Genomic DNA, 27,578 nt, shown 5'->3' on the forward strand with positions numbered 1-27,578 from the left:
CAATGCGTCGCGATGCGACGCATTGTGAGCTTGCAGATCTGCTATTTTCAAATGATTTGTAGCCTATACATTATAAACTTGTGAAATGGGACATTGTGTACAATGAGTACTTTTACTTTTGGTACTTAAAGTATATTTTGAAGCCAATACATTTGTAGTTTTACTCAAGCCAATTTCGATTACAGGACTTTTTACTTGTAACAGAGTATTTCTACACTGCAGTATTGATACTTTTACTTAAGTAAAAAGACCCCCCCCAACCCCCCTTCTTGAAATCCCCATATTAAAAAAATTCCAGAACACACAGTCTTGTATATCCCTAAAGTATACAATAAGGCTTAAATGGTTAATGTTTGTTTCGTAATAGTAATCTAAATCTACAAAGTAAGTAACCAGTAGTAGCTAAAGCTATTAAATGATTAAATGAATGTCTTGTATGATCATCATACAAGACATTCATAATGGACACTGAATGTCTAACATGGCAATGTGCTGTAGGTACAGTTTATGACCAGTAGGTGGCAGTACACTCTCACACAACAACACAGAATGCAGATAAAGTTGCAGATGAAGTTGTCAAGTGACACAGGTAACAGCTGGATGACTGATCTCATGTCACCAGACTTTTATATGACTTATTTACCCTCCATAATAATAATAATAATAATAATAATAATAATAATAATAATAATAAGTAGAATTGTAAAAGTGTGATTGCCTTCTTTTGATCTACAAGATCTCACTATAAATGCAACGTATTGAGAGCCTCTAGATCTGCTATTAAAATCTTGAAAGAATGTGAAGTTGAAATAGCAGATATACAAGCTCATAGCGTGTCACTTGTAGATCTGCTATTTTTGAAAAATATTGACAACTAGTGCATTTTAAACCAAACATTTTTCTCTCAAATCTGTCTGGGGGGTCCCTGGAAGGCTGGAACGACATATTTTTAGATGCAATTAGACAGTGCTTCCATCTTACATCGCAGGAGCATAAGGCCACTTAGCTGTAAAGGTGAGTGGGTGCATATTATACTTCATATTATTATATAGACAGATGGCTTTTCAGAGGACAGTGTTAGGCCTACTTGATGACAGGAGGAGACAGGAAGCTCTACCAGTTAAACTATTTTTTTGTTTGTCAAGGTAGCTTCAGTAGTTGTGGTTTCCATAAAAGGTGAACAGGTATGTAGTCTACTGTATGTTGATGACAAAGTCTAAGGTGTGCCAACAATGGAAAAAGATGCTTGAGTGTCAAAACATATAATTATGTACATGATGAGTGATTAATGAAGGGAGTGACAGGAGTCAGGACTTAAAGGAACGCAGCAGTGTCACAATAGTTTGATACAAAGGTGCTTAACTTTGATCAGAGGTCAGTAGGAGGTCTGGTTTCCATGGATTATGATTGTGGAGTGTTATATGGTTGGTATTATTGGACACTTTGAAACACTTTCTCTCACTTGACGAAAATCATCTTTAATAGTCCATTTCTGCCCTCCTTTGCCTCTGAGCTCGTTCTCAACAGATGACATGCCTTCTACTTTTGTTCTTTTCCTGCACCATGTTTCACTGTGGTCACTCACATAATCATACACTGTATTTTAGGCTAACATATAAAGTCATTAGTCATTACTGCAAGTCCATCCAATCACAATAAGTTCAATTACTTATTGGCGTGGACTTAAAATCATTGTTTTATGTGATTGCCTTCCTGCCCTGGCATCTGGCCTTTGGCCCTTTTAGTTTACAAAATATTACGATCATTTAGTCAACTAAATTTACAGCAATGCCTGATTTATTCTTAGCTGTGCGCCAAGAAACAGCCGATCTACAAGCTTGTAGATTTCCTATTTTCAGAGCGTTTTACTAGTCCTCCCTCATAGGTGCCTCACACACAGAGAGAGTAATAATATCAAAAGATTTGTTTAGCAAAAACTGGCCTGCTGGTGGCGCTATAATAGGCCAATGTGAAAAGGGTGGCCTTTCTTCCTCTGCCTAGTGGGAATGTGTGTGGAACGTTTCATGGCAATCAGACGCTGTGTTCATGATTTGTAAACTTTAGATGTAAAAAATGAATGAAAAAAGTAATTAAAAAAACACGATCACGCATTAGAAGGACATTATCAATCATCAGAACCAAGGACGGTGTTTTTAATGAATCTAACATGTTTAAAATGTAGTTTGAAGTTACAATGGGTTTGAATAGGAAGGGGGCGTGTCTGATAAAATGAATATCAAATATCTAAATACTGAATCAATCAACTTTAAATTCTCATTGTTAGAATTAAACACTAAAGCCTGAGTAGATGTTAAAATGACACCTAACATGTTTGAAAGTGAAATATGCCTTTAAACATTTTAGAATATGTTTGAAACATTTTAACCACACACATCTTGTATGGGGCGGTCCCTGGCACAAAGCATTTTCATGTGTCCCTATAGTGCCCAGATGTCCCTATAGTGCCCAGATGTCCCTATAGTTCCACCTATCCTGTATCAAACATGTGTATAATCAGCCTCAGGTCTTAATGGGTTAACTAACATCTCTCAGATCAACACATAACCTCCACATAATTCTCATCCATGAATCTACGCTCAACACTAGAACAAGTCCATCCGCTGATAGAAGATAAAAGCAGTCAGGTTGATACGTAGTCATATTGTTTAACATTAGATTCAACACACACATTATTATGGTTCTAATGCTAATAGGATGAGCATGATAGCAACACAGTAACTCTGAGAGTGTAACAAATGTAACCAAGTGGACCCGTACGGGTCCATTTGGTTACATTTGTTACACTCTCAGAGTTAAATGAAACGGTGTATCATCTTACCGAATGTGTGTGTGTGTGTGTGTGTGTGTGTGTGTGTGTGTGTGTGTGTGTGTGTGTGTGTGTGTGTGTGTGTGTGTGTGTGTGTGTGTGTGTGTGTGTGTGTGTGTGTGTGTGTGTGTATCGGCTCTGTCTCTACAGAATCAGAATCAGGTTTATTGGCACATCACAGGTTTACAAGGTAAAAAAGTGGGTGAAATTCGTTTTTGTACATCATTCCCATCACTACGTTAATTTCCATAGAAAGAGGAGGGGGGAGGAAGAAGAAGAGGGGTGGGGGGAAAGTGGGAAGGAGATCAAACAAGAGAACAAGAGAAGGCCAAACAAGTTTTCTACATATTTACAAAGTACCTGAGATAAAGAAACAAACTAAGGTGCCTGACCATAGCAACAATGTATGTATACTGTGCATGATATACTTATGGACGTTAAGGTGCTTAGAGAAAAAAGAGCACAATAAAAAAAAGACAAAAAAGTCAGTGCGTTATACATGGGATTAAGGTGCAAAAGGTCAGTGCGTGTCCACCTAGGGTGGACTGACCCTGGTATAATCCGCAAGCAGCTCCATGAGGGAGAGCAGCAAAGAAAGTCATTTGTACGTGGTGTAGTCCACAGGTATGTCCGAGGGGGAGCTAAATCCATGTAATTTGTCCCTGGTATAATCCACAGGTGTGTTCAGACTACTGACATGTTACACTGACACTGACTTCCTCACCTGCCTGGCCCCTCCCTCCACAGTGAGTGACAGGCAGGGACACCGATTTCATCCAATCAGGAGAGAGAAGGCATTTATCAGCTTCAATTTGACGTTGTTCCAATTCAGATCCATTTTAGTCTGTATTAAAATAACATTTGTTTCATCACGTTATGAGGCAGATAGACGTGTGTTTTAATGAGTCTAACATTCATTAGAAGGACACAAAACTACTTATTTTAAAATACACTTTTTTTCTGTTTTTAGCATTAGTAAAATGATGTATTTAATGACCTGTTCTAGAGAGAAAGCATGTAGTATCTATTAGCTTGGATTCCCCATCGATGATGTCACTGGTAGGCAGGTTTCTGAACTGTCCACAGCCCTCCTCTGAGACACACAGTGAGTATAGACAGAGATGAGTATGAATGAATGAATGAATGAATGAAGAGTGAGTATAGAAGAGATGGGGAGTGACATGCAGCACAGGCCGTCGGGATCGGGAGTCGAACCCGCAGCGCGCTGTCAGGCTACATTAGGCCTATAGGTGCCCAGACCGATACGCCAGCCGTACGGGCCGGTGAAATGCTCCTTTAAGTGTTAGAAGTCTTCTTAGCTTGTAGATCAGTTCATAAACAGACGACTCAACCTCACTCCAAATTGTTCAACTTTTGTTCTAGAATTTTTCAAATGAAAGTTCAAACATAGCAGATCTACAAGCTCACAGCGTGTCACATCGCCACATGTTGTGAGCTTGTAGATCTTCTATTTTTGAATAGTGTAAGTATAAAATAGGGTTAAAGTGGTTCAACTTATTTTGATGCTGTATAAACTCATTTGGCTGGGAACCTCTTCAATCAAGGACCCCTGGGGGTCCCCAGACCCTAATTTGAGAAGCACTGGTCTAAGGGATTACTAAATCTGATTACTCAATCAAACAATAACATGTGAGGGTATCAAACACTATGTCTAAACCTAACGTTAACCCTAACCTCAGACACACTAGGTCTAAACAAGAAAAGGTTGTGCATCAACAATGGGTTTTCTCATGGAGTGCTATATCTAAAATCCAGTAAACATACAAAGGTAGGAATTGAAAAAATCCCCAAAAAGGTAGCACATCCAAAATTCCAAATCAATGGAGGACAAAGCACTCACATTTTTACATTTCCACTATGCCTAAACCTAACCTAAACCCTAAACTTACAAACACTATGCCTAAACCTAACCTAAACCCTAACCTTAACCTCACAAACACTATGTCTAAACCTAACCTAAACCCTAACCTTAACCTCACAAACACTATGCCTAAACCTAACCTAAACCCTAACCTTAACCTCACAAACACTATGCCTAAACCTAACCTAAACCCTAACCTTAACCTCACAAACACTATGCCTAAACCTAACCTAAACCCTAACCTCACCAACACTATGCCTAAACCAACCTGTGAGACAGCCTGTGTGGGAGTGTACTGCCACCTACTGGTCCAGAACTGTACCTGCAACACATGCCCATGTTAAAAGAAAGCTGCATTAACACATTGAATAGACTTCAACAGGGTTGTATGTGACTGTGAGTGTATATATAATATTTTAATGAACGTGTTCATTTGCATTGAGTTTTCTTATCTTCCATTATTCAGTTAATTACTTGAACTTAAATGATATAGTTTGTGTAAATGATAGGTAACAATATTCACCTCTATGTGCATTCACTCCCACTGTTTATTTGATGTGATAGTAAAGAAGATACAAACACTGTTTTCTAAACTATGACATTATTTGTCATAGCATCTTGTTTGAAATTGAAAAATAAAAATGATACACTCACTCTTAGTAAGAAGAGAGAAATACATTTGCAAAACAATGTAAACAATGTTATATTTTACTGTACAATAGAGATCTTGTCTATTACCTTAACAGTGTGGCTGGCTGTGAAAAAAATAACACTTTAAAAATAAAATGCCTCATTTCTGTACAGTGGCAATTTGAACAACAAACAACGTCAGCAGTTTTGCAATAATTCCTCTTCTTCTCCATAAGTTGTTTGTGGTCTTGTTCTGTCAGGTTGTCAAACCACACCAGTATCTCCTCTGACTAGACAGCTGACTAGAGCAAGTCTGGTCTGGAGAACTGGAGGCTTTGACACTTTTAAAAACCTTCAAAACACATCAATCTGTACGACTTGATGTGTTTCCTCGTTGAATGAGTCACAAGGCTCTGGTCATGTTCTGGTGGTCCTGAATCACATCAGAACGCTCATAGAAGCTGGTCATGTTCTGGTGGTCCTGAATCACATCAGAACGCTCATAGAAGCCGGTCATGTTCTGGTGGTCCTGAATCACATCAGAACGCTCATAGAAGCTGGTCAGGTCATGTGGGAGTGAAGTGGTTCTGTTGGGAGGCTTTGTGGTCCGTTATGGCTTGTAGTCCCTGCAACATGGGCCTGGAAACCCCACCGTTGTTGTTCTAGTTCTTAAACTAGCTCTTAAAGGGGTATTTCACTTTAAACATTTCTGGGGTCATTTTATCGTCTACTCAGGTTTCATCCCAAACTGTTTTTAAGTTGCTTGATTGAATATTTAGATATTTGATATTCATTTTGTTAGACATGCTATACTGTATAAGCCCATGCAACCTCAAACTGCATTTTAACCATGTTAGACTGATGTTGTGACTGATGAGTTCTAATACATGAGTCGGCCGTGTTTTTTCGTGGTGGTTCCATGGAGAAGCCGTGGGTCTGTATGGATGTGTCTGTATGGAGAAGGGTCTGTATGGGTGTGTCTGGATGGAGAAGGGTCTGTACGGGTGTGTCTGCATGGAGAAGGGTCTGTATGGAGAAGGGTCTGTATGGATATGTCTGGATGGAGAAGGGTCTGTACGGGTGTGTCTGCATGGAGAAGGGTCTGTACGGGTGTGTCTGGGAGGTCGTAGGTCAGCCTGGAGGTAACGCAGCAGGATTATGTGCTGGAACGTTCTGCTGGAATTTGAAAAGAAACAACAAGAAAAGAGAAAGAAACATATCACACACAACTCAAACAACAAACTGGAGTGAAAAGAGGATTTGAAGTTGTTGGTTTTTACCCAGATCTTTGAAAAGAGCCCATTCCTGCTTCTGAAGAGAATCGTAGAATACTGACATTGCTTCTTTCCCTTTAGGATATACAGCATCAAGCAGTATTCTCATTTGTTCTTGGCTGGGCTTTGCTTCCCTGATTTTGCTATACGTCTCATATGTGAGAATGTCTGTTTCAAAGAGCTCATCAGCTATACACAGAACCTCTCTGACACGCTGAATCAGGGAACTCCAGTTCCTCTTCACGAAGATAGCTTTCATGTCTGTCAACAACAAAACATAGATTATGATGTTAATGGACTTCTGCCCTCAGCGATGTAGAGGCACGATGAAGTTGTTGACGTTTAATGGCACCAATTTCTAGGGGGGGGGGGGGGTCAAATATACAGGTCAGTGACAAGTAAAGGTCTTACCTGTTGTCTGGGTAATCTGAGGTTCTATCACACCTGATGCATGTGGGAGAAAAACATTAATCAGTTACTGTAACTGAAATTAAACAAATGTAAAGAAATAGCTTTTTAGAAATGTGTTTTTAGGAGGGTCGGGACAAACACCATAAAATACCAGTCTAGTATTAGCTGGTGACATTTAAATTCTACTGATAAGCTGGTGACATCTAAATTCAATAAAGGGGCTAACAAGGTGGAAAAGTGTTTTTCAAAGCAGTGGTGGCTGTTCTTGCTGCTGTTCCAGCTCATAATAATGAATTTAGATTTCCTCAGATCTGATCAAATGCCTACATGTTGCTGGGAATGATTCCTATTTCAGTATCAGTTTAACTAAAACAATAGATGAAACCTATTATTACCTAACATGGAGTTGTATTTTCTAAGGCAGACCTATTAGTATTTCATCATTAACTAGAAAAAGTGCTCCTCGGAGCATAGGTCTCCGCCAGGTCAGGTACGTTATTGTGGCCTCCTGATGGCGCTATAATAGGCCAATGTGAAAATGGTGGCATTTCTTCTTAGGCCTTTCATGGCAATCAGACACTGCATTCATGATTAGAGCCATTTTGTTCCAAAAATGATTGGAACAAATCATGAACAAAAAACGAAAATGATTTGAGCCATTTTGTTCCTAAATTAGACCTGCTGGTGACGCTATAACAGGCCAATGTGAAATGGGTGGCATTTCTTCCTCGGCCTAATGGGAATGTGCGTGTGAAATTTCACGGGAATTGCAAGCTGCATTCATAATTTGAGGCATTTTGTTCAAAATGAACCAATCCTGCAAACTTTGGAAGCCAACCTTAGCCAATCAGGATGGAATATGGGAAATCGGACAGATCCGGGTTGATTAAATGACTATAGAGATACTGTGTACCAATTTGCATGACGTTTGGATAAAATCTGTAGGAGTCAAGAAATGTCAAGAAATTGGTTTTGCACACATAGGCCTCCTGGTGGCGCTATAACAGGCCCATGTGAAAAATTTGGGGCAGAGGTTCTGAATTGGCATCCAGGGAGTGTGTGTGCACAGTTCCGCAGCGACCGGGCCAACGGTGCCGGAGATTAGCTGCTAACACACAGAGTGGACACACAGAGTGGACACACGGACGGACGGACGGACGGGCGGACGGACAGGGGGTAAAACATACTCTCTCGCCATGCCTTTCGGCCTGGCGGAGACAATAAGAGAGTTGTGTTGTAAGAGAGAAATAACTGTCTGGTTCTGCAATGCTGAAAACCCTGATATCTCAAAAATTAAACCCAATAATAATTGGAGGGAAATCAAACTGACCACGCTTCGGCATTTTCCTTTTGCTGGAGCCAAGCTGACCAAACAGTCGTTGGAGTCTGCCTGGTGTTTTCTCTGTGCTGCTGCCCAGCAAGTCATCTGACACCAGAACAAAAGATAAGCATCATCATTCAGAAATACAGAGTTACTAACATTATGATCAACAACAATATAAACACAGCCATTCCAGTAGAAAGGTTACTGTGTACATACATACAAACATTAAGTAGACAGGTGACTGTGTACAGACGGTAGGTACCTTGTCTAATGGTTGCAGTCCATGCAGGAACATCAGAACCACTCACTTTAAGGTTCAGTTTGAAAGGAAGTGGCTGCTGCTCATAGTATGCTTCAAAGTATCCTTTGAAGACGGTTGATTTCAGGGTGAATGGCAAGCCCTGCAGAGACACATAACATGAATGATTCACTTGTATCACACGTTCATAATAAATACATCATGTTCATAGCTACGCCTGTCTTCACACATACACACCTCAGGATCAATCTCCCCACTTGGCTCACTCATCAGGTGGTAGTTCCTCTCTCCCAGTAGACAGAAGGTATTCTTGACAACTGTAGAGAAATGTCCCCTCTTCTTCATCTTCTTCTTGATGTCCTGCCACACACAAGGACAACATGTGGACAAGGTGATGAGAGAAGATGAGAAGGAGGGTGAGGCAAAAAGAGACAGCATTTAGTTTTTATGAACCATATATCTGGTGATACAAAGTACCAGAAAAATGCAGGTCTGCTGCCATTCTTATATCTGGTGCTATAAAATGGCTTTGCCTAGCCTATTATCATTTATTTTTGTCCCAATGATAAATGTTTGTGTCTCCATCTTGGTGCCATCCTCACTTTAATATGTGATGAGCTGCAGCCGGGGGCGAGGTAGACGCGGAAAATGTGAGTGTCGATACGACTCCCCAGATCCTCGTAGACCAGCACCGCTCCATGGCATTCCTTCTGCTGTGGGTCCAGGGCGATGACACCCACAGGTGACAGGGAGGACACCGGCCACTTCAGATGACTGCCAGAGGACTGGACTCTCTCAATGACGGGATTCTTGCCAGTGACGTGTAGAACACCAAATACCTTCTCCTTCTCCTGGCCTGCAGGTGAAGATAATGAGGAGGAAGGATGGAGGCCACAGATAACACAGATAACAGTGGAACAAATACATAGGATACGGTTTGGATTCATCCTATTGTAAAAAGCTGTTTAGCTGTAGAGTCATTATTAAATATGTCAGAGGCAGCATATCTTCTCACCAGCCAGGCACAGGGAGTGGGGGAGCTGGATGGACTTGAGGGCAGATGGATCCTTGTTGACCGTCTGTACGTTGAATATGGGACCAGCGATCATCCAAGGGTTCTGGAGGAACCTGCTGAACTTGGACCAGGACAGGACGGAATAAAGCACCTCAACGCGCTCTGACGCCTCAAATATCAAGCCTGTGAACGCACACTCATATGAACCTTCTCCTGCCAGCTGAGTCCTAAAAACACACACACACACACACACACACACACACACACACACACACACACACACACACACACACACACACACACACACACACACACACACACACACACACACACACACAGTCTCATAAGGAATCAGAATAGTATTAAACCAGGAAGGCAGATGATGTCAAAGTGATGTCCAGACTCACTGCAAACGTCCTCTGGAGAGCTTCTCAGGAACGATGGTCTCATTGCCGTAGCTCTATCAAACAAACAAACACAGCAGATCATTTAGGATCAGCAGCAGCCACACATACTTATATCAACAAGAGGTTCTGCTTTGAACAAACAGACCTGCTGGACGTCTTCACATGTTTCACAGCATGGTCTTGAGTACGCCTCGTCTGGAGGAACACAAAACAACAGATACACACACAAGATGTTTCATTGTTGGATATTTTCACATCAAACGTGTTGATTTATGCTGTGTTCACACTGACATACAAAGCTATATCAAGGAACAGGAGCATGTCAAGGACCCCCAAGATGTGTTCCAGGGACCCCCCAGAATTAAAGATACGAGTTAAAAGTGTATAAATATATTGAAAGATTTGCACACATTTTCATGGCTTTTTTCCCCCTCAAAAATAGCAGATTTACAAGCTCACAACGCATCGCATCGCGACGCGTTGTGAGCTTGCAGATCTGCTATTTTCAAACATTTTAGTACTTTTACTTTTTGTACTTAAAGTACAGTTTGATACCAATACTTTTGTACTTTTACTGAAGTAAATTTTGAATTCCTGACTTTTACTTGTAACGGAGTACTTCTAGATTGCACTATTGATACTTTTACTTAAGTAAAACATTAGTGTGAATGCAGCATAAGTAACTGTGATTTATAGATTCATATACATTTATTCATCTCTCACGTACCATCATCACAATCATCCAGGTACGTTTTCTGGAGCTCTGAGTCTGCAGGAAGACATTAAAGAGAAAACATTTAGTTGTGTGTAATCCTTCATGTTGTATTCACACCAACACACAGTTCATCATGTAATCGATTATTTTCTCCGCCAGGCCAAAAGGCATGGCGGGAGAATATGTTTTACCCTCAGTCCGTCCGTGTGTGTGTCCGTGTGTGTTAGCAGCTAATCTAGGTCTAATTTAGCAAAACACATTTTTGAATGAATGAATGCAGTGTCCGATTGCCGTGAACGACCTAAGAACAAATGGCACCCTTTTCACATTGGCCTATTATAGCGCCACCAGGAGGCCACAATAACGTACCTGTCCTGGCGGAGACCTGTGCTCCGAGGAGCACTTTTTCTAGTTATATATGTGTTTACCTTCCTCTCCACTTTCTATCTTCATCGTCTTCATCATCTTCATCCAGTCTCCTGTAGAGAGTAAAGACAGAGGACAGTTAGTGATCAGAGGCAGCTTTGAGGCTTTTAGCGTGTAAAATAATGATATGATCCATGTCTCTCACCAGAATCCTCATCCTCCTCTTCCTCTGATGACATATTCATAGATGAATCCTAAGAATGAAGAGGCAGAATAATGAACACAACGTTCAGCCAGATTCAGCCAGTCTAACACATTTACATTCAGAAAGCTACAGCATCTTGAACCCAGTTCAGCTGTTCTATGGATTCTAGATTATTGGCAAATCACTGATCTCACTTAATATGATGTCCATTGTCTAGGGTTGCCAACAGTCCCGTATTAGCCGGGACGCCCCGTATTTGAGCCAAAAGGGGCGTGTCCCGTACGGGACTTTGTTTGTCCCGGACTCCGGTGTAAAGGGAAAAATAAAAAATATATTTCTGTTTGCGCACACTGCAGTGTCTGGCTGCGTGTTTGTGTGCTTTATGAGATGGGCGCTAGGACCGCTCAGTTGACAGGGCAGGCACAGTGCTCGCACGAGTGCTTGTGTGTGTGTGTGAGATTTTCTCCGGTGGGAACGGCATCATTGTTTGTGTGGCATGTATGTCAGCCTGTTCCCAACCCTAACCCTAACCCTAAAACCGAAATAAAGTAACAAAAAAAAGTAACTTTATCCGCGGGAAACCCGAAAAAAAACGCGCGCGCGCGCGCTCGGGGGGCCCATGCACGCGCGCGCAGTTCTGGATGTTGGCAACCCTACCATTGTCCAAGGACTGATATCTGATTGGTCTATTATGGACATAGAGGGTGGACATAGTGGGGGCCAAGAACCCACGATGACCAATAAATGACATGAATAAACATCTTACAATGATCATTAATGACATTAATATAATATCAAAATGAATCAGAGTTCTTACAAAGACCATGTATGATGGAGAAATGACATGAATAGAGATTGTTCAGAATTTAAATCAGAATCATTTTATTGAGTGAAATGTGTTTTTGTGCGAGCTCCATCACTTGTTAAAAAGAAGTGAAGCTTTGTTGATTTTCACTTTACAGAACTTGTTTCTGAACGGTCAGAATGATGATTTAACTTTAATGTGATGTTATGAGACGTTTGTTGGATGTGATTTTCATAACATTATGTAGGTCATTTCATTATATATTATTTTGCTGTATTTTGTTTTCTTTTTCCCTCCTCTTATTCACCTCCTCTCTTCTCTTGTCTAGGATTCTAGGAGACTTACTTGAATCATTACTTAGTAATTAATTACATATATGAGATCAGGTACATTTTGAGTTATTACGTTTTGTACTCAACCTATGTATCCTTGCATTAAGACAGAGGAGCAAATATTTCCCTTTAAGAAAGAATACACATTTAAATATGTGATTGATGTCAAACTTAAGTTTCTTCAATGAAACATCTTCATCTCTCACACTCATCACGTCAGCGTCTGTCTGGGTTGGAGCTTCACTCATGGTGCCATATCCTGAAGAGGACGCTATTGGTCCAGGATCTGCCTTCAGCAGCCAATCAGAGACCTTCTTTTCAGCTGACCTGCGGTATGAACTTCCTGTTTCAGATGGTGTTCCACCGCTCACTGCTACAGAAGACAACAAGACATTTAAACATTTAAGAACTGATTATTATTATTATTATTATTATTATTATTATTACGCTTATTATTATTATTACCCTTATTACTACTACCCTTATTATTATTATTATTATTATTATTATCAAAATTATTATTATTAGAGCACTCAATCTCACATTGAAGTCCAATGAGTCTTCTATTCATCATCACCATGTCTTCTATTTTCTCCAGCAGCTCTGTGACTTCTGAAATGTCCCACTTCATACCATGTAGAACATGATACCTGAAGCCACATTTCTCCAGGATCCACCTCAGAGGTTCTCCTTCAGACTCTATGTACTCCTCAACACGTCTCCCTCCCAGCCACCATCGCTCTATGAACAGAACCAGAGTGTCTCTCCAGACTCTGTCCCCCAGCAGCTCCATGTGTTCCTCCACTGATCTCCTGTCAGCTTCAGAGAAACTGGACCTGACATCAACAGTCACCAGGACAGCGTGGGGTCCAGGAGAACACAGAGTCACACCGTGTAGAAGGACGTCTTTGGTCTTCTGTGATGGAGGTGTAGTCGACCAGTCTGGACAGATCACCACACTGACATTTCTGTCAGCAACTCGTCTCTGTTCTCTGACACATTGTGTCAGTTTAGTCAGGGATTTAAACTCCTGGAATATGAGGTTACTGTATGTTAGTCATAATAATCTCTGTTCTCTGACACATTGTGTCAGTTTAGTCAGGGATTCAAACTCCTGGAATATGAGGTTACTGTATGTTAGTCATAATAATCTCTGTTCTCTGACACATTGTGTCAGTTTAGTCAGGGATTCAAACTCCTGGAATATGAGGTTACTGTATGTTAGTCATAATAATCTAAACCTTCTTTCTATTCTGTCCTCAGTGAAGAATTCCTTCTTAATCTTTACAAAGTTTATCTCACGGAATTATTCTACTTGACTTAGTCTGACTGTCATAAGAACATTACAACTAATTAAATAAAACAGTCATTAAATATATGGAATAATTTAACACCCTTAATAATAATATGAAGATGGTTAATAATCACAAGTAGCATACAGTTCATATACGTATAAAGTACACAGTACAATCATCTGTGCTCATTTAACTCTGATAGTGTAAAAAAATATGCATTTTGGTACATTTTGTAAACTCTAAGTTAAATTAATATCAATAAAGGTCTATTTATCCGTCTGTCCGTCCCTCCCTCCATCAACCCATCCCTCCATCCATCCATCCACTAATAATTATAGATGAACATGTTATAGCAAAAATACCAGATCTACAATCTCACAGCTTGTTGCAACATGACACGTAGATTGTAGATCGAATATTTTGGCCCAAGCAACACCATGATAGGAGGAAGTATAAAGTAGGACTTATGTGTTTAACAGTGTTTTTAATGATTAACTGTCTATCAGAATACTGAAGACTACTTTCACTTTCATGTTTAATGTAATAAATAGACTATAAAATATGTTTATCTTATGTCATTTTAGAAAATGTATTTCTAAATGTTATTTGTATGTTTTTAACTTCATCTTATTCCCTTTTTGAACACCCCAGAGTACAACATGTATTTGTTTTCATATTTTTATATTTCTTATTCCTTATTTTAGTGTATTATGTTTATTTTATGTATTTTCTTTTTGTCTACGATTCTACGTTCATTCTAGATGAACATCTGTGTGTATTATCACTGACAGTTCATTGATTCAATGTTTTAACCCCTTAAGTCCTATTTTATACTTTGGCTATTTGAAAATAGCAGATCTACAAGCTCACTGGGATGTGATGCCTAGTTGTGAGCTTGTGGAACTGCTATTTTCAAAACATTCAGAAACATGTTAAAACTAATTGTGAATTTATTTTTGATAAAATAGTGAAACATGGTGTGATGCCAGGGTGAAGGTGTTTAAACATTAATGACAGCAGATCCTTTAACATTATCATCAGAAAACATTTATATTTCATCTCTTCACTGTTTACTTTGAGCTCATTCATTATAACATCACATTCATATAATATTACTCACCTTGTATAGAGTGTCTGTAAACACAGTCTGCTGCAGTATTTTATTTCCAGCTGTGTTCCTGTCAGGCTGCTCTCCACCAACCAACATCAGCCTCACATCTCGTAGAACCAGATGTTCTCCTGACAAACACAAAGTCTACATTAGTTCACTGAACACTGATTTAAATATTTAGGACCTGGATTCAGAGATTGAGCTTCATGAATTATTATAAACAATTGTGTGTGAACTGACCACAGAACAGTAGAACTAATGTATCACTCGTTTAGTATTATACTGTATGTTCTCATGTAATCAATTATGTTAATGTGTTGAACATTTATACATTAATCCCTGAAGATGTTAATATGTTGGTCATTAGATCAGGCATAACATCACATTTAACATTGTGTACATCATTACATTATATTATTACATTATTACATTATTACCCAATACTTATGAGACAGAGAGACGACACGAAACTTTTCTCTCTATCACAATGCAGGAGGACTGTGTGTGTGTGTGTGTGTGTGTGTGTGTGTGTGTGTGTGTGTGTGTGTGCGTGTGTGCGTGCGTGCGTGCGTGCGTGCGTGCGTGCGTGCGTGCGTGCGTGCGTGCGTGTATATATTATGAAAGAGTGTGGCCAGGTTTGCCAAGGACGTGTGTGCGGAGAAAGAGATACAAACACAGGGGGAGAGAGAGAGAGAGAGAGAGAGAGAGAGAGAGAGAGAGAGAGAGAGAGAGAGAGACGGGGGGAGAGATAGAGAGAGAGAGAGCGAGAGATACCGAGGAGGAGAGCTACAGAGAGAGAGAGACAGGGAGGGAGGGGGAGATGGAGAGAGAGACAGACAGAAACAAGTGTGCACGCCAGTGTTGCCATGTACGCTAATCATAAGCGACTTTGCCCTACTTTTCACAGCACTCTCATGGCAACACGCCATGTCCGAAAATGATAAGCGCCTTTGGCCAACTTTAACAAAATGGTCTCTCTAACACTGTGAGGTGGCTGTAAGGTGGATCTGCCATGCGAAGTGTGCGCTACGTAGAGGTTCGAGCCGCGCAGCTCGAACGTAATAGTAATAGTATTATTACTACTACTACAAATTATGTATTCATAATTTACCAGCAAGATTTATAAGCGACAAAGAGACAGACATACAGACAGACAGACAGACAGACAGACAGACAGACAGACAGACAGACAGACAGACAGACAGACAGACAGACAGACAGACAGACAGACAGACAGACAGACAGACAGACATACTAAACATTACCTTCAAGCAGAGCTTTCAGTTCACTTCTTTGTTTCTTTGTCTTGCTCATGAACGTCAGGACATGTTCCTCTATGTCCCTCTTCCTCTCTGATATCTTCAGTGAAACATCTCCATCATCTTCATAGTGTCCACCTCTGTTTCCTGCCACCATCTCCTCCATCTTCTCCAGCAGCTCTGTGACCTGAGTGTCATCTCTCTGCTGATTGTTGAAGACATGGAACCTGTTCCCACATTTGTCAACAAGCCAGCGGAGGTCTTCTCCTTCAGCCTCGATGTGCTGCTCAATGCTTCTGTCTCCCAGACAGTCTCCATGGGTGAACAGTACCATAGCATGACTCCATACGCTGGGTGACAGAAGTGTCATGTGTTCCTCTAACGCTACTCTCTGTGTTTTGGTGAATGCTTCATTAAGAGGAACCGTCAGAAGAACAGAATGAGGTCCAGGAGGACAGAAGGACACACTGTTCTGGATCTCCAGTTTGTCCATCTCTGAGGTGTCCTGTAGTGGACTGTTGTACCACCAGCCTGGTGAGTCCACCACTGTCACCTGTCTCCCTGCTACTTTACCCTGTCTCACCTCACACTGCGCTGACCTCTGACCCTCTTTAAAAACCCTTCCTGTCAGAATGGTGTTTCCTGCTGAACCCTTCCCAGAGCACCGCCCTCCCAACAACACAATCCTGAGGTCAGTCAGTCCTGTCAGAGAAAAGATAGTTTACTTTAACTGTATCATAAAGCCTCAACATGCTGGTTTCACTCTTTTTTTATCCAAAAACAGCAGAAATTGCAGATCTACAAGCTCACAACATGTCGCATCACAATGCATTGTTATATTGTAGATTGGCTAGTTTAGCTATTTGTCCTATATATATATATATATATATATATATATATATACACACAGTACATACTGTATATCGTTGCTGTCAGGCAGAATCCTCTCCATACAGTATGTCAACTTTTTATTAATTATTGAATTTAATAACTCTACTTCATCATACAAGAGTGTCAAACAAAAGTAGTGAAAATAGCAGATCTACAAGCTTACAACGCGTCGCAATGCGACGCGTTGTAAGCTTGTAGATCTGCTATTTTCACATATTTAAAATATTTAAAGATAATAAAAAGCAACGGTATTGGGCCTGCATGTTTTCTTGCAACAGCAACGATATATAAATGAATATTTTCACAAAATAGAGACACCAGTTTTAATGTTTTTTTTTTTTTATGCTTACATTAGAACTCTGGGATTTATGTCCAAACATTTTGTTCCTTTTAACAGAATAAAACTAAACATACCGATATGTTTTGGAAGTCCAGGTGTTTGTTTCTGACCATCTGTCCTCCTTTGTTCGGCTCTTGTTCTGATAGTTGTCTCCTTCTCCTTCAGTTCCTCTGAGACGTGTTCTTCTGTCTCATAGTGACCACCATTACTAGTCACCATCTGATCTATCTTCTTCAGCAGCTCTGTGACCTGACTTCCATCTCCTCTGTCACTGATGTTAAGAACATGGAAGCGCCCTTCACATTTCTCAATAAGAGGTCTTAACTCAGGGTCAGATCTAATGAGACCAGGTCTCATGTTTCTATCAGCTACAGTGAACACCACAGTAGTGTGTTTCCACACTCTGTCACTGAGGAGAAGATTCACATGCTCCTCTGCTGACATCCATGTTCCTGCATATGGGCTGACCAATGGCATCACTAGGACAAAGGCATGGGGTCCTGGAGGACACAGATTCACACTCTGTTGGATTTCTAACTGAGTCAGTTTAGGGGTCAGATCTAGGGGATTATAAGACGTCCATCCTGGAGTGTCCACCACAGTGACCTGTCTGCCTGACACTTCCTCTTGTCTCATGACACTCTTAGTTGTTCTTCTGTTTGCTTTAAAAACATCTCTGCCCAGGATGATGTTTCCTACTGAACTCTTTCCACTGAGTTTAACTCCACCATGTCTCCCCCCGATCAGAACAATTCTCAGTTCTGTTGGGTTGCTGTTCTTCCCTGTTTGGAAAAATAAATATAATATTCATAACTTATTATTATTATTATTATTATTATTATTATTATGCTCAAACAACATCTCTGCACTGATACATTTGATATGATAATAATAAACATGTTACATGTTACATCTCAGTTAAAGTTCTTTAGAACTAAATAACATTTGACATTTTTATACTTTATACTCTTTAACCCATTAAGACCTGTGTCATTTTTTTATTTGAGCTAAAAAGCATTATTTTACACTTTGGCTATTCAAAAATAGCAGATCTACAAGCTCATAGCGCGGCACTCGGTGCCGCGCTACGAGCTTGGCGAGAAGCGTCCACGTCTTGCATCAATGAAAGGACCTTGTGTGTTTAGAGGACCTTGTGTTGTGATTTGTACTTCCATGTACTGTTTCCATGTCTTTCTAAATAAAGTATTCAATCAATCAATCAATCAATCAATCAATCAATCAATCAATCAATCAATCAATACAATTGATTGAATTGAACCTGATGCCGATTCTACAAAATGTCTTCTAAATCCTAACAGTTTTTTGAAATAAACGTATCTTACTATGTCAGTGGTTCTCAAACTCTCTCATATCAAGTACCCCAAAATGTATGTATATGGCCACGGACCCCCATCTCAAAATATGTTATTCCAGGGACCCCCCAGAAGCAAACATTTGAGTTACTAATGTTTGCTGTTGGGAAAAAAATATATGTTACAAAAAATATATTTTCAAAGATTTGCACACATTTTCACGATTTCTCATAAATAGCAGATCTACAAGCTCATAGCGCAGCACTCGGTGCCGCGCTATGAGCAAAAGATAATGTAAAATAATGCTTTTTAGCTCAAATCAAAAAATGACACAGATGCTTCTCCCGGTCTGAATGGGTTAATGTGTGTTTTTAGACAGTTAACCACTCAAGAAAACTTGTACTTGGTCTGCTTTTTTTGGCTAATGTTCTCTCAGAATAGGGATGCCATGGTTCAAGTGGTTAAGGTAAAATAAAGGTTCACAAAGAGTTGACGGCGGCCCTGTAATAACTCTGAGGACCCCCTAGGGGTCTGGGACCCCCTGTTAAAGACCCCTGTTATAGATAATACTCAAATACCTTTACATAGATATAAGATATGAAAAGGAAAGAAAACACAATATTCAAAGTTCAAACTGTTTGAACTCAGATGATTATTAATTCATATTGTATTCATCATGTAAAGTAAACATTTGAAATTCCGTTTCACAAATTCAAGTCATTGTAAATGTAATATACTTGACTGTATAACCCCAGTACTAGAGTGTACTCATAACTATATATGAATCTAAATGCTTCTGATAAAATAAATAGGTCTATAATACACATTACACATGGTTTAGGGTCAGGGTCTGGTTACAGTCATCCAACACATCCAACACACGGTCAGACATGTATGTTTCCCATGTTATCTTACATGCATGTTGAGGACAGTGTTGGTTTTCTGGTGTGTAGTTCTTTAAACTTACGTTGGGGTGTTGACTCACTGAAAGAAACTACAAGACAAATGGCTGCCAAGTGCAGCTTAAACCACAGCTCTCCTTTCCTATTGGTTGTCACCCCAGGTCAAGGTTCACCGATGTTGAACCCACACGCTTCAGTGCCGTCAACAGGCTCCGCCTCTTTTCTCCCTTAGAATGGAAGTGAACGGGGAAGCAGGGAACAGTGTTGCCATGTTTGCTTTTTATAAGGGACTTTGGGCTTGTTTTTCTGTAAAGTCTCTTGTAGTAGCGGGTTGTGTTTTTGTGGGCTTGTTTCTAAAGTCTGGTTGTTTATTTAGGCTTCTAGTTTCCTAATGTTGTTTAAACCAGTGGTTCTCTAACATTTTCATGTCAAGGACCCTCAAATTAATATTTTTTCCACGGACCCCCATCTGAAAATATATTGTGCCAAGGACCCCCATACAAGATCTGTGGTGTTAAAATATCTCAAAACTTTCAACCTTTTTACATTTCTTTCAAGATTATTTTAGAAAAAGGATACTACCGATTTACATGTAATAGGGCTCAAGTGGTAAAACTGGTCGCTTCTTTTGGGCTTGTTTTCATTGACCTTTTCACTTGTTTCTTTTGCAAAATGGCAACTGTCAGGCAACACAGGCAGGGAAGCTGACGCTTCTGTTGCATCTGAAGCATGTGTGTGGGTGGAGCCTCAACATTGATTAAACTTGACCGGAAAACAACCAATAGGACAGGAGCACTGCACGTTGAGCTTGTAGTTTTCTTTCAGTGAGTCAACACTGCAATTTAAGTCAAATGAACTACACACCAGATAACTGACACTGCCCACCACAACCTGCAAGGCATCATGGGAAATGTATGAGTCTGAGGGTTTGGTTTGTGTTGCTACAAAGTATCTGAATCGTACTGTATGTGTGACAAGGTCTTTATGGTTCTGTAGGAAACATTTAAATCATGTTTCACCTTCTGGTTTGATGCTGCTCTGAATCCCATCCTGTGAAGTGTCTTTCTCCTCAGCTGTCTGCGTCCGTTCCCTCTTTCTCTGCTGTCGTTTCCTCCATTTGGAAAACATTGTAGCCTATATACTGGAAACACACAAAATGTCATTTTAATCAATTTGAACATTAAGTTATCATCTGATAATGAAACATAACGTGATTTCTATCAACTGCATCTGCTTGTTGACTGAAAATTCATCACTAGCTGAATGAAGCATGTTTAAGAACATACTATACATAGAAGCTCATGTTAAAACATGAATGAAACATGTTCAAGAACATACTATACCTAGAAGCTCATGTTAAAACATGAATGAAACATGTTCAAGAACATACTATTGCTAGCAGCTCATGTTACAACATGAATGAAGCATGTTCAAGAACATACTATAGCTAGCATCTCATGTCACAAGCTAGAAAGAAGCTAACCTAGGTTGGTGTGGTTCTAACTGACTGACTGTAAACAATAATGATTGAACAGTATAACAACACAGATACCAACTATAAACCATGAATGAAGCATGAATAATAACACAGATACTGTACCAACTAACAACAACACAGATACCAACTATATAGTTTGATGTTACACTGTCACATGACAGGGGTCATAGGTCATCACTTGCACAATGGTTTAGTTTTGTGAACCATTCTTAAAGAGCCCTGCCTGCACCTTCACTAGTGGAGCTAAAGATTAAGAAACATTATAAACTAGAAAGGTGCAGGTCTCTGCCAGGCCGGGTTGCCCATCCAGGGCCTGCACATTTTGGAAGGCAGTTATAGACAATTGGAATGGAATATGAGACATCTGACTTCAGAGATAATCATGTACAGATTTGCTTGAGTTTTGGACAAAGGTTAAAGTTGTACCAAAATGTGTGTTTTGAAGAAAACACAAAATGGCAGAAAATCTAGTCGGGCAAAATATGGGGAGTTAAGTCATGATCCAAGGAATCCAGGGAAAAGAAGATGGTTCAAGAGTTATAGGGCATAGCAGTGGCAGCCATTTTGTGTCAATTTTTGTTGGGAAAACCATGCAAAAAAGGGTATTTATTAAATATTGTATTTACAATTTTAATATTACATTTTAAATATATTTTTATTTTATTTTACACAGAATCAAATGTCTTATGGTCATGATTCACCAGGATCCTGTATGGCTTGGTTCCAGGCTTAAGATAATGAATATAAATAGTTTCGGAAATCTCTATGTGGAAAACGAATGGGCTTTGGAACTGTGGCACCACAAAATGGCCGCCACTGCTATGCCCCAGAGGCCAAAACATGAAGCAAGCTATTATAGCTCCATCAGGCACACCGTCGCTCCAATCCACACCAAAGTTGTCACAAACAACAGTCACACTAGGAGCTCGAGTGGCTCAGTGGTAAAGTACCTGCCCACCACCACGGAGGTTGTGGGTTCAAATCCACCGTGGTGCATCCGGCTTTGTCCAGCGCAAACACAATTAGCCCGTGTTCGGGGGAGAGAAGCCGGGCGGGAAGGGTTCTATCACTGCACACAATCCTACAGGCTGGGGGCGGAGCTCTACAGCGGGGAATGTTGGACGGGAGGATTAAGACAAAGGCTCTATACGTCCTCCCGGTGGGGGCTCCTTACTGGCAGGTGAGTCAGTAGGATACAACAGCAGTGACAACACAGCAATGTGTGTGCTGGGGAAGAATGAATTGGCATAACAAATAAATTGTGGAGAAAAAGGGGTACAGGCCACAGGCTCTAATCTACACCAATTGTGGCACAAACACTGTTCAGGGCTCTGCCATGAGAATGACCACACCAAAAAAGCTAAACTGCACACTGACACTACAGCGGTGTTTAACACTACAACAGTGTTACAGCAGTGTTTAACACTTCAAATGGACATAATACTAACTCTGTCACCATTGCTAACATCAGCACAATGTATTGAATCCATACAGTATTTCCATAAACAATGTAAATGTTCTTCAGTCATGGTGCAGCGTCCCATCTGAGCTCTTGTTAATACAGATTTAACCACTTTCACTTTACTAAGTTTTCAAAAGCAGGGGAAATAGCAGATCTACAAGCTCACATGTTAAAATGCAACGCGTTGTGAGCTTGTAGATCTGCTAGTTTCACTACCCTTGTGTGAAACTGTTGTACCATGAAGTAGGGTAAAAAAAAAAGAAGAAACATGAAAAGTGTAAATATGTAGATACAAGGTTCCTGTCAGACAGCAGTGACTGACAGCAACACAACAAGACAACAGGTTTACAACACTTACCTCAGATTGAGCTTTTATTGGTGTTTGTTCTGGATGGTAGAAGAAAGTTATATTATAAACTTCCTGCTTAAGTTTGAGCAGCGTCTTTAGGGTGCGCCACAAGGGAAACAGGAAATCACTGAATATGTGCCGTATACAATATTTTTTTCATATTGCCATGTATGATTGGTTAGCTGATTTGCTGCATTCTGGGACATGTAGTGAAATGGTTCAACATGTGATAAAGGCTTCCGAAATCACCAAGTGTCTTTCTGGTAAGACAGACAACAGACCCCCAATCTCTATCTAGCTCTATCGAGTCCTCAATCTAAGGTGCTTGGCACAGGCATAGAAAAACATATCCCCAGACACTTATTCAACCAAGATACAGGCTTGCCTAGACACTTATCTAACCAAAAGACGGCTTGCCAGAATTTTTGGTTCGATTTTAAATCTGGAAAATATCTATCATTGCCATGCAATGGGCTAGCTAAGATAAAGTGACCAAGCAAAAATACTAGCAGCTGACAACATTCTCTCTTTACCAAGTTCTAGTCAACAGAATCTATTATCGCTCCCCGCGACCTCGTTGCAGTCTGGTCACCAAAAAGGAACTAATGGGAGAGAGCTACAATGGGAGAAGCTCCGCACATGTCCGTCGCCCGGCTAAAGGGACAAACAAGTGACACCTCCAGGGACGTGCTGGCCACTGGGAAATGTGGGACAATTCCAGAAAGGCCTCTCCATTCCAGGCCAACCATTTAAAAAAAAACTGACAAAATTAAGTAAAAAAAACGGCCGAAATTATAGGCCTCTCTATCTGCGATTCCCAGGATGAATTAGGGGCCCAGCACGTCCCTGGACACCTCACACAAGCTTCTCTACCAAACCCCCCCAGAACAGAATATACAGCAGTATTTATACAATGTTGGATACATCTGACACACCTAATATGGGATTGCTTCCCTAATGTTTAAAACCTTTCAGTAGACAAACCTAATAATGTGTTTTCTTCCTAACAGTTAAAACATGTCAGCTGTTGCCATAGCAATGTGGTCACGTGAGCAAAAAAGTATAGTTACTTAGCAAGTCATTGCGTAAGAGGAAGTTGTGGTGGGCGACGGGCATGGGGGAGCAGAGATGGTGTCAGCAGCAGAAGGCGGTCGACTTTCCTTCCAACGGCTGTGTTGTCGCCCGCCACGCCTGTTCCTCTTCTTCCGCAGAGTGCGTTGCTCGTGATGGTCAACCAGCCGTTCCGGGGTCATCAAAGGCCGGGGAACGACTAGGCCATACCTACTGTAGCCTAACCATGTCAGATGGCATAATGACACTGTGATGCATCTATTTTGCTGAGCTGGGGACAGGATACTCTGATGACACTGTGGCTGTGTTTTTACTGTGTTTTTTTTTCTAGAAAGAGACTGAGCAACTACTAAACACTTTTTAGCTTTATGTGGTATGATTATTTGTTTTACCTTAACCACTTGAACCCCTAGCATCCCTTTTTTTTCCGAGGAGAACAGAGGGGAAAAAAGAGCAGACCAAGTAAACAAAAAAAGTGTAATCTTTAACACAATTTTATACAATATAGAGGGGGTCCCTGCTTCATTTCTCTCTCAGCTAGGGGGTCCTTGGCCTGAAAACGTTGAAGACCCCTGCTTTAAGCCAATGGGGAGACTTCCCCGTACTCTGAACACTCCCCCATCTCTCCCACTGAGTTCAGAGAGCAGTTGAGAGACGGACACACTGTTGCAGATACTTTTGTGTGACATAGAATATGTCACACAAACAGTATATCATATGGAGTGAGTGTGGAAATATAGGGGCCCTCTGCATCATCACAGTTACCAATGTTACCAATAGACTGGCACCATACACACATAATATAACATACTTTATTATTTAAATACATTTTGTTGCTCCTCCAAAAGTAGGTTACAGTATTGATTCTTAAAGTGGGGTCCGGGGGCCCCCAGGGGTTCCAGGGGGTCCCCAGCAAAAGTAGTTAACATAGCAACACAATCATTTTAACCATTTCTGTCCAATAACATATTCACTTTATCCATTTATACGTTGGCTATTCAAAAATAGCAGATCTACAAGCTCGGAGAGTTTGGATATCTCCTATTTTTCCTAATAGTTGGTGACAATATCAAACTTTTTGAATAATTTAGAATTGTTTTTTTAAGCATAGATCTTCTCTTCTGGGGGTCCCTGGCACAGAATATTTTCAGATGGGGGTCCACACTCAAATACATATCAATTTGGGGTCCTTGAAATGGAAGTTCGAGAACCACTGGGCTACAGAATGCAAAAACAAGAATGCAAAGTTCTCAAAGAGAGGGGGGTCTTTTGACCTTTTGATTAATAACACAATTCTAAAGCACATTTCCTACTATGAACAAGACCCCCCCCCCCCCCCCCCCCCCACACACACACACGCACACGCACACACACACACACACACACACACACACACACACACACACACACACACACACACGTTTACATTACACAAACTACTAATCTTGAAGGTAGAAGCTGAGTCATCATTAAGGGGCGGGGCCATATATAGCTGAGGACCAATGAGAAGCTAGCGAAGTTGATCCTTGCACACGCGAGTAGAAGCACTGAAGCAGACATTTTAAATACATATTTACATCAATGTTTTGTAAAACAAACACATCGCTGCACTTCTTAAAGGACGACTTCACCCATTTTCAACCTGTCTTCGTATAATTGGTCCTCACTAATGCTCATGATAACATGGCACCATTTTTGTCTACTCAGTCTGTGTCTCAGAGGAGGGCTGTGGACAGTTCAGAAACCTGTCTACCAGTGACATCATCGATGGGAAATCCAAGTTAATAGAAACAACAGGCTTTCTATTCCTGGAAAGTTAGCATGCTATAATGGAAGCCATTGCTCACGTTAATAAAAATAAAAAGTATTTTTTTGGCCGGCCTTGATGGCTGAATTAATTTAGTCGACGAACATTTTTCATCACATTTGTAGAGATGAACACTGACAGGTATTTTTCTTTATCTCCGCCAGGAGACTATGTTTTCGTTCTCGTCCACCTATGTGTCCCCCCCCTCAGCAAAGCTAACATTGGTCAAGCTTAACGTGACACGTGACAATATGTTGAAAGGGTGTGCTTTGATTGGCTAGCGAGACGCATGACGAAATAGAGACCTATAAATAGGTGTGTCACTTCAAAACATTGTTTACATGTTTTGAAGTGACATCAGTGCCATCAGCCACGCTAAGCCAAGCTAACATGTTCTAATCCTTAGATGTTCTAATCTAAGAATCAGAACAAAGATAGGGTAAGTGATTTCCTTTGGTTAAAATAGCACGGGTCTGCTGGCGGAGACTTGTGCTCGGAGGAGCACATTTTCTAGTTTTATATTCAATTCGTCCCACTGTTGAGCAGCGAGCCCTTCTACCCACACCTAGGCTGAAGTGTGTTGAGCTTCTCTTTTTGGGGGTATGACATACACTAGCTCTGATTCAGAGCGTTAGTGAGTTCCCTCTAACGCTCTGGAAGACCCCTCGCTCTGCGCATGTACAAGGAATTCCACGGCCCTGCCAACGTTCAAGTGTAGTGAAAATAAACTAAACCATTTCGCTACTCACCGAAGCAAAGGCTGTTTTGTGTTGTTGAATGTCTATTCTCCAACCCCGCACGCCTAAACGCACCCCACCTACTCTGTAGAACACACTTTTTGGGCAGAAAATAAAATATGTCAGCGAGACGGACAATATTTGTATTTACTCCACAGTGCCCTCTACATTTTGGTTAATGGTAAGTTCAAATCCCCCAGATCTGTAGTTTGTGGTTTTGTTTATTTTCACTACACTTGAACGCTGGCAGGGCCGTGGAATTCCTTGTACATGCGCAGAGCGAGGGGTCTTCCAGAGCGTTAGAGGGAACTCACTAACGCTCTGAACCAGAGCTAGACATACCCATATGTGTGGGTGTATGATCACATATGTGTGGGTGTATGATCACATATGTGTGGGTGTATGATCACATATGTGTGGGTGTATGATCACACATTTGCATAGATGTTCTCCATGTGATCCGTGCCACTCGTCTGACCCAAACACGCCTGGAAACAAGAGAGAAACAGTCAGGTTTACTTCTAGTCTGACTAATAATACAGATTACAATCTAAACAAAGGCACATCATTCCTACCTGAACATTGACATAAACATAGACATCATTCCTACCTGAACATTGCCATAAACAGGCTCATGGATGTCTTTGGGCGGTGAGTCTGACTCGGCTGAGACTTGTTTGTTGTCTTGTTGTGTGACAGCTGGATCGCTGGAAGAAAAAAAAAGAAAACTGAATTGATTTGTTTCATGTATTGATTGAAGGGACAATATTTTCATCCATAACCTCTTTAAATTGTCTATTTACAGCATTACGTATACATTTCAGATATTGTTTTACTTTTTTATTGAGAAACATATTGACAAAGAACGGCCAGAACAAGACAATATCATGATCACATGACTATAGAGATCAAGTCTACCGACTTGCGGGAAATTTGGATAAAATCTGAAGGAGTAAAAAAATCACCCAGTGTGAAGTGAGCGGTGCTATTTATGAGTTATTAATTTCATCATAAATCTCGGTAGCCAATCACAGCACGTCCTGCGAAGTGACGTGCTTAAATTTTTTACATTATTATTAATTTCATCATAC

At 40.6% G+C, this 27,578-nt stretch overlaps 1 protein-coding gene across 5 annotated transcripts; it reads right to left on the reverse strand.

Annotated features, from left to right (window-relative positions):
• Positions 1–6,258: 6,258 nt before the first annotated feature.
• On the reverse strand, positions 6,259–17,573 carry LOC311041483 (uncharacterized protein). 5 transcript variants are annotated; one of them, XM_084051871.1, is made up of 19 exons: positions 17,423–17,573; positions 16,124–16,819; positions 14,868–14,986; positions 12,996–13,437; positions 12,659–12,825; positions 11,316–11,364; positions 11,173–11,223; positions 10,757–10,798; positions 10,175–10,224; positions 10,030–10,082; positions 9,623–9,849; positions 9,210–9,463; positions 8,845–8,967; positions 8,611–8,749; positions 8,355–8,450; positions 7,025–7,057; positions 6,620–6,874; positions 6,448–6,515; positions 6,259–6,281 (listed from the first exon to the last, which is right to left on the reverse strand). In XM_084051871.1, the coding sequence occupies exons 1-18, from the start codon at positions 17,565–17,567 to the stop codon at positions 6,496–6,498; spliced, it is 2,961 nt and encodes a 986-aa protein (XP_083907997.1). In that variant the 5' UTR covers positions 17,568–17,573; the 3' UTR covers positions 6,259–6,281; positions 6,448–6,495. The 5 variants fall into 5 exon arrangements, with proteins under 5 accessions (XP_083907997.1, XP_083907994.1, XP_083907996.1 ...); XM_084051868.1 differs by having other exon boundaries at positions 12,996–13,479; XM_084051870.1 differs by having other exon boundaries at positions 8,358–8,450; positions 12,996–13,482.
• Between the last annotated feature and the right edge of the window lie 10,005 nt (positions 17,574–27,578).

Source organism: Gymnoscopelus microlampas, assembly GCF_963454915.1.
Source record: "Gymnoscopelus microlampas genome assembly, chromosome: 3".
Taxonomy (NCBI): Eukaryota; Metazoa; Chordata; class Actinopteri; order Myctophiformes; family Myctophidae; genus Gymnoscopelus; species Gymnoscopelus microlampas.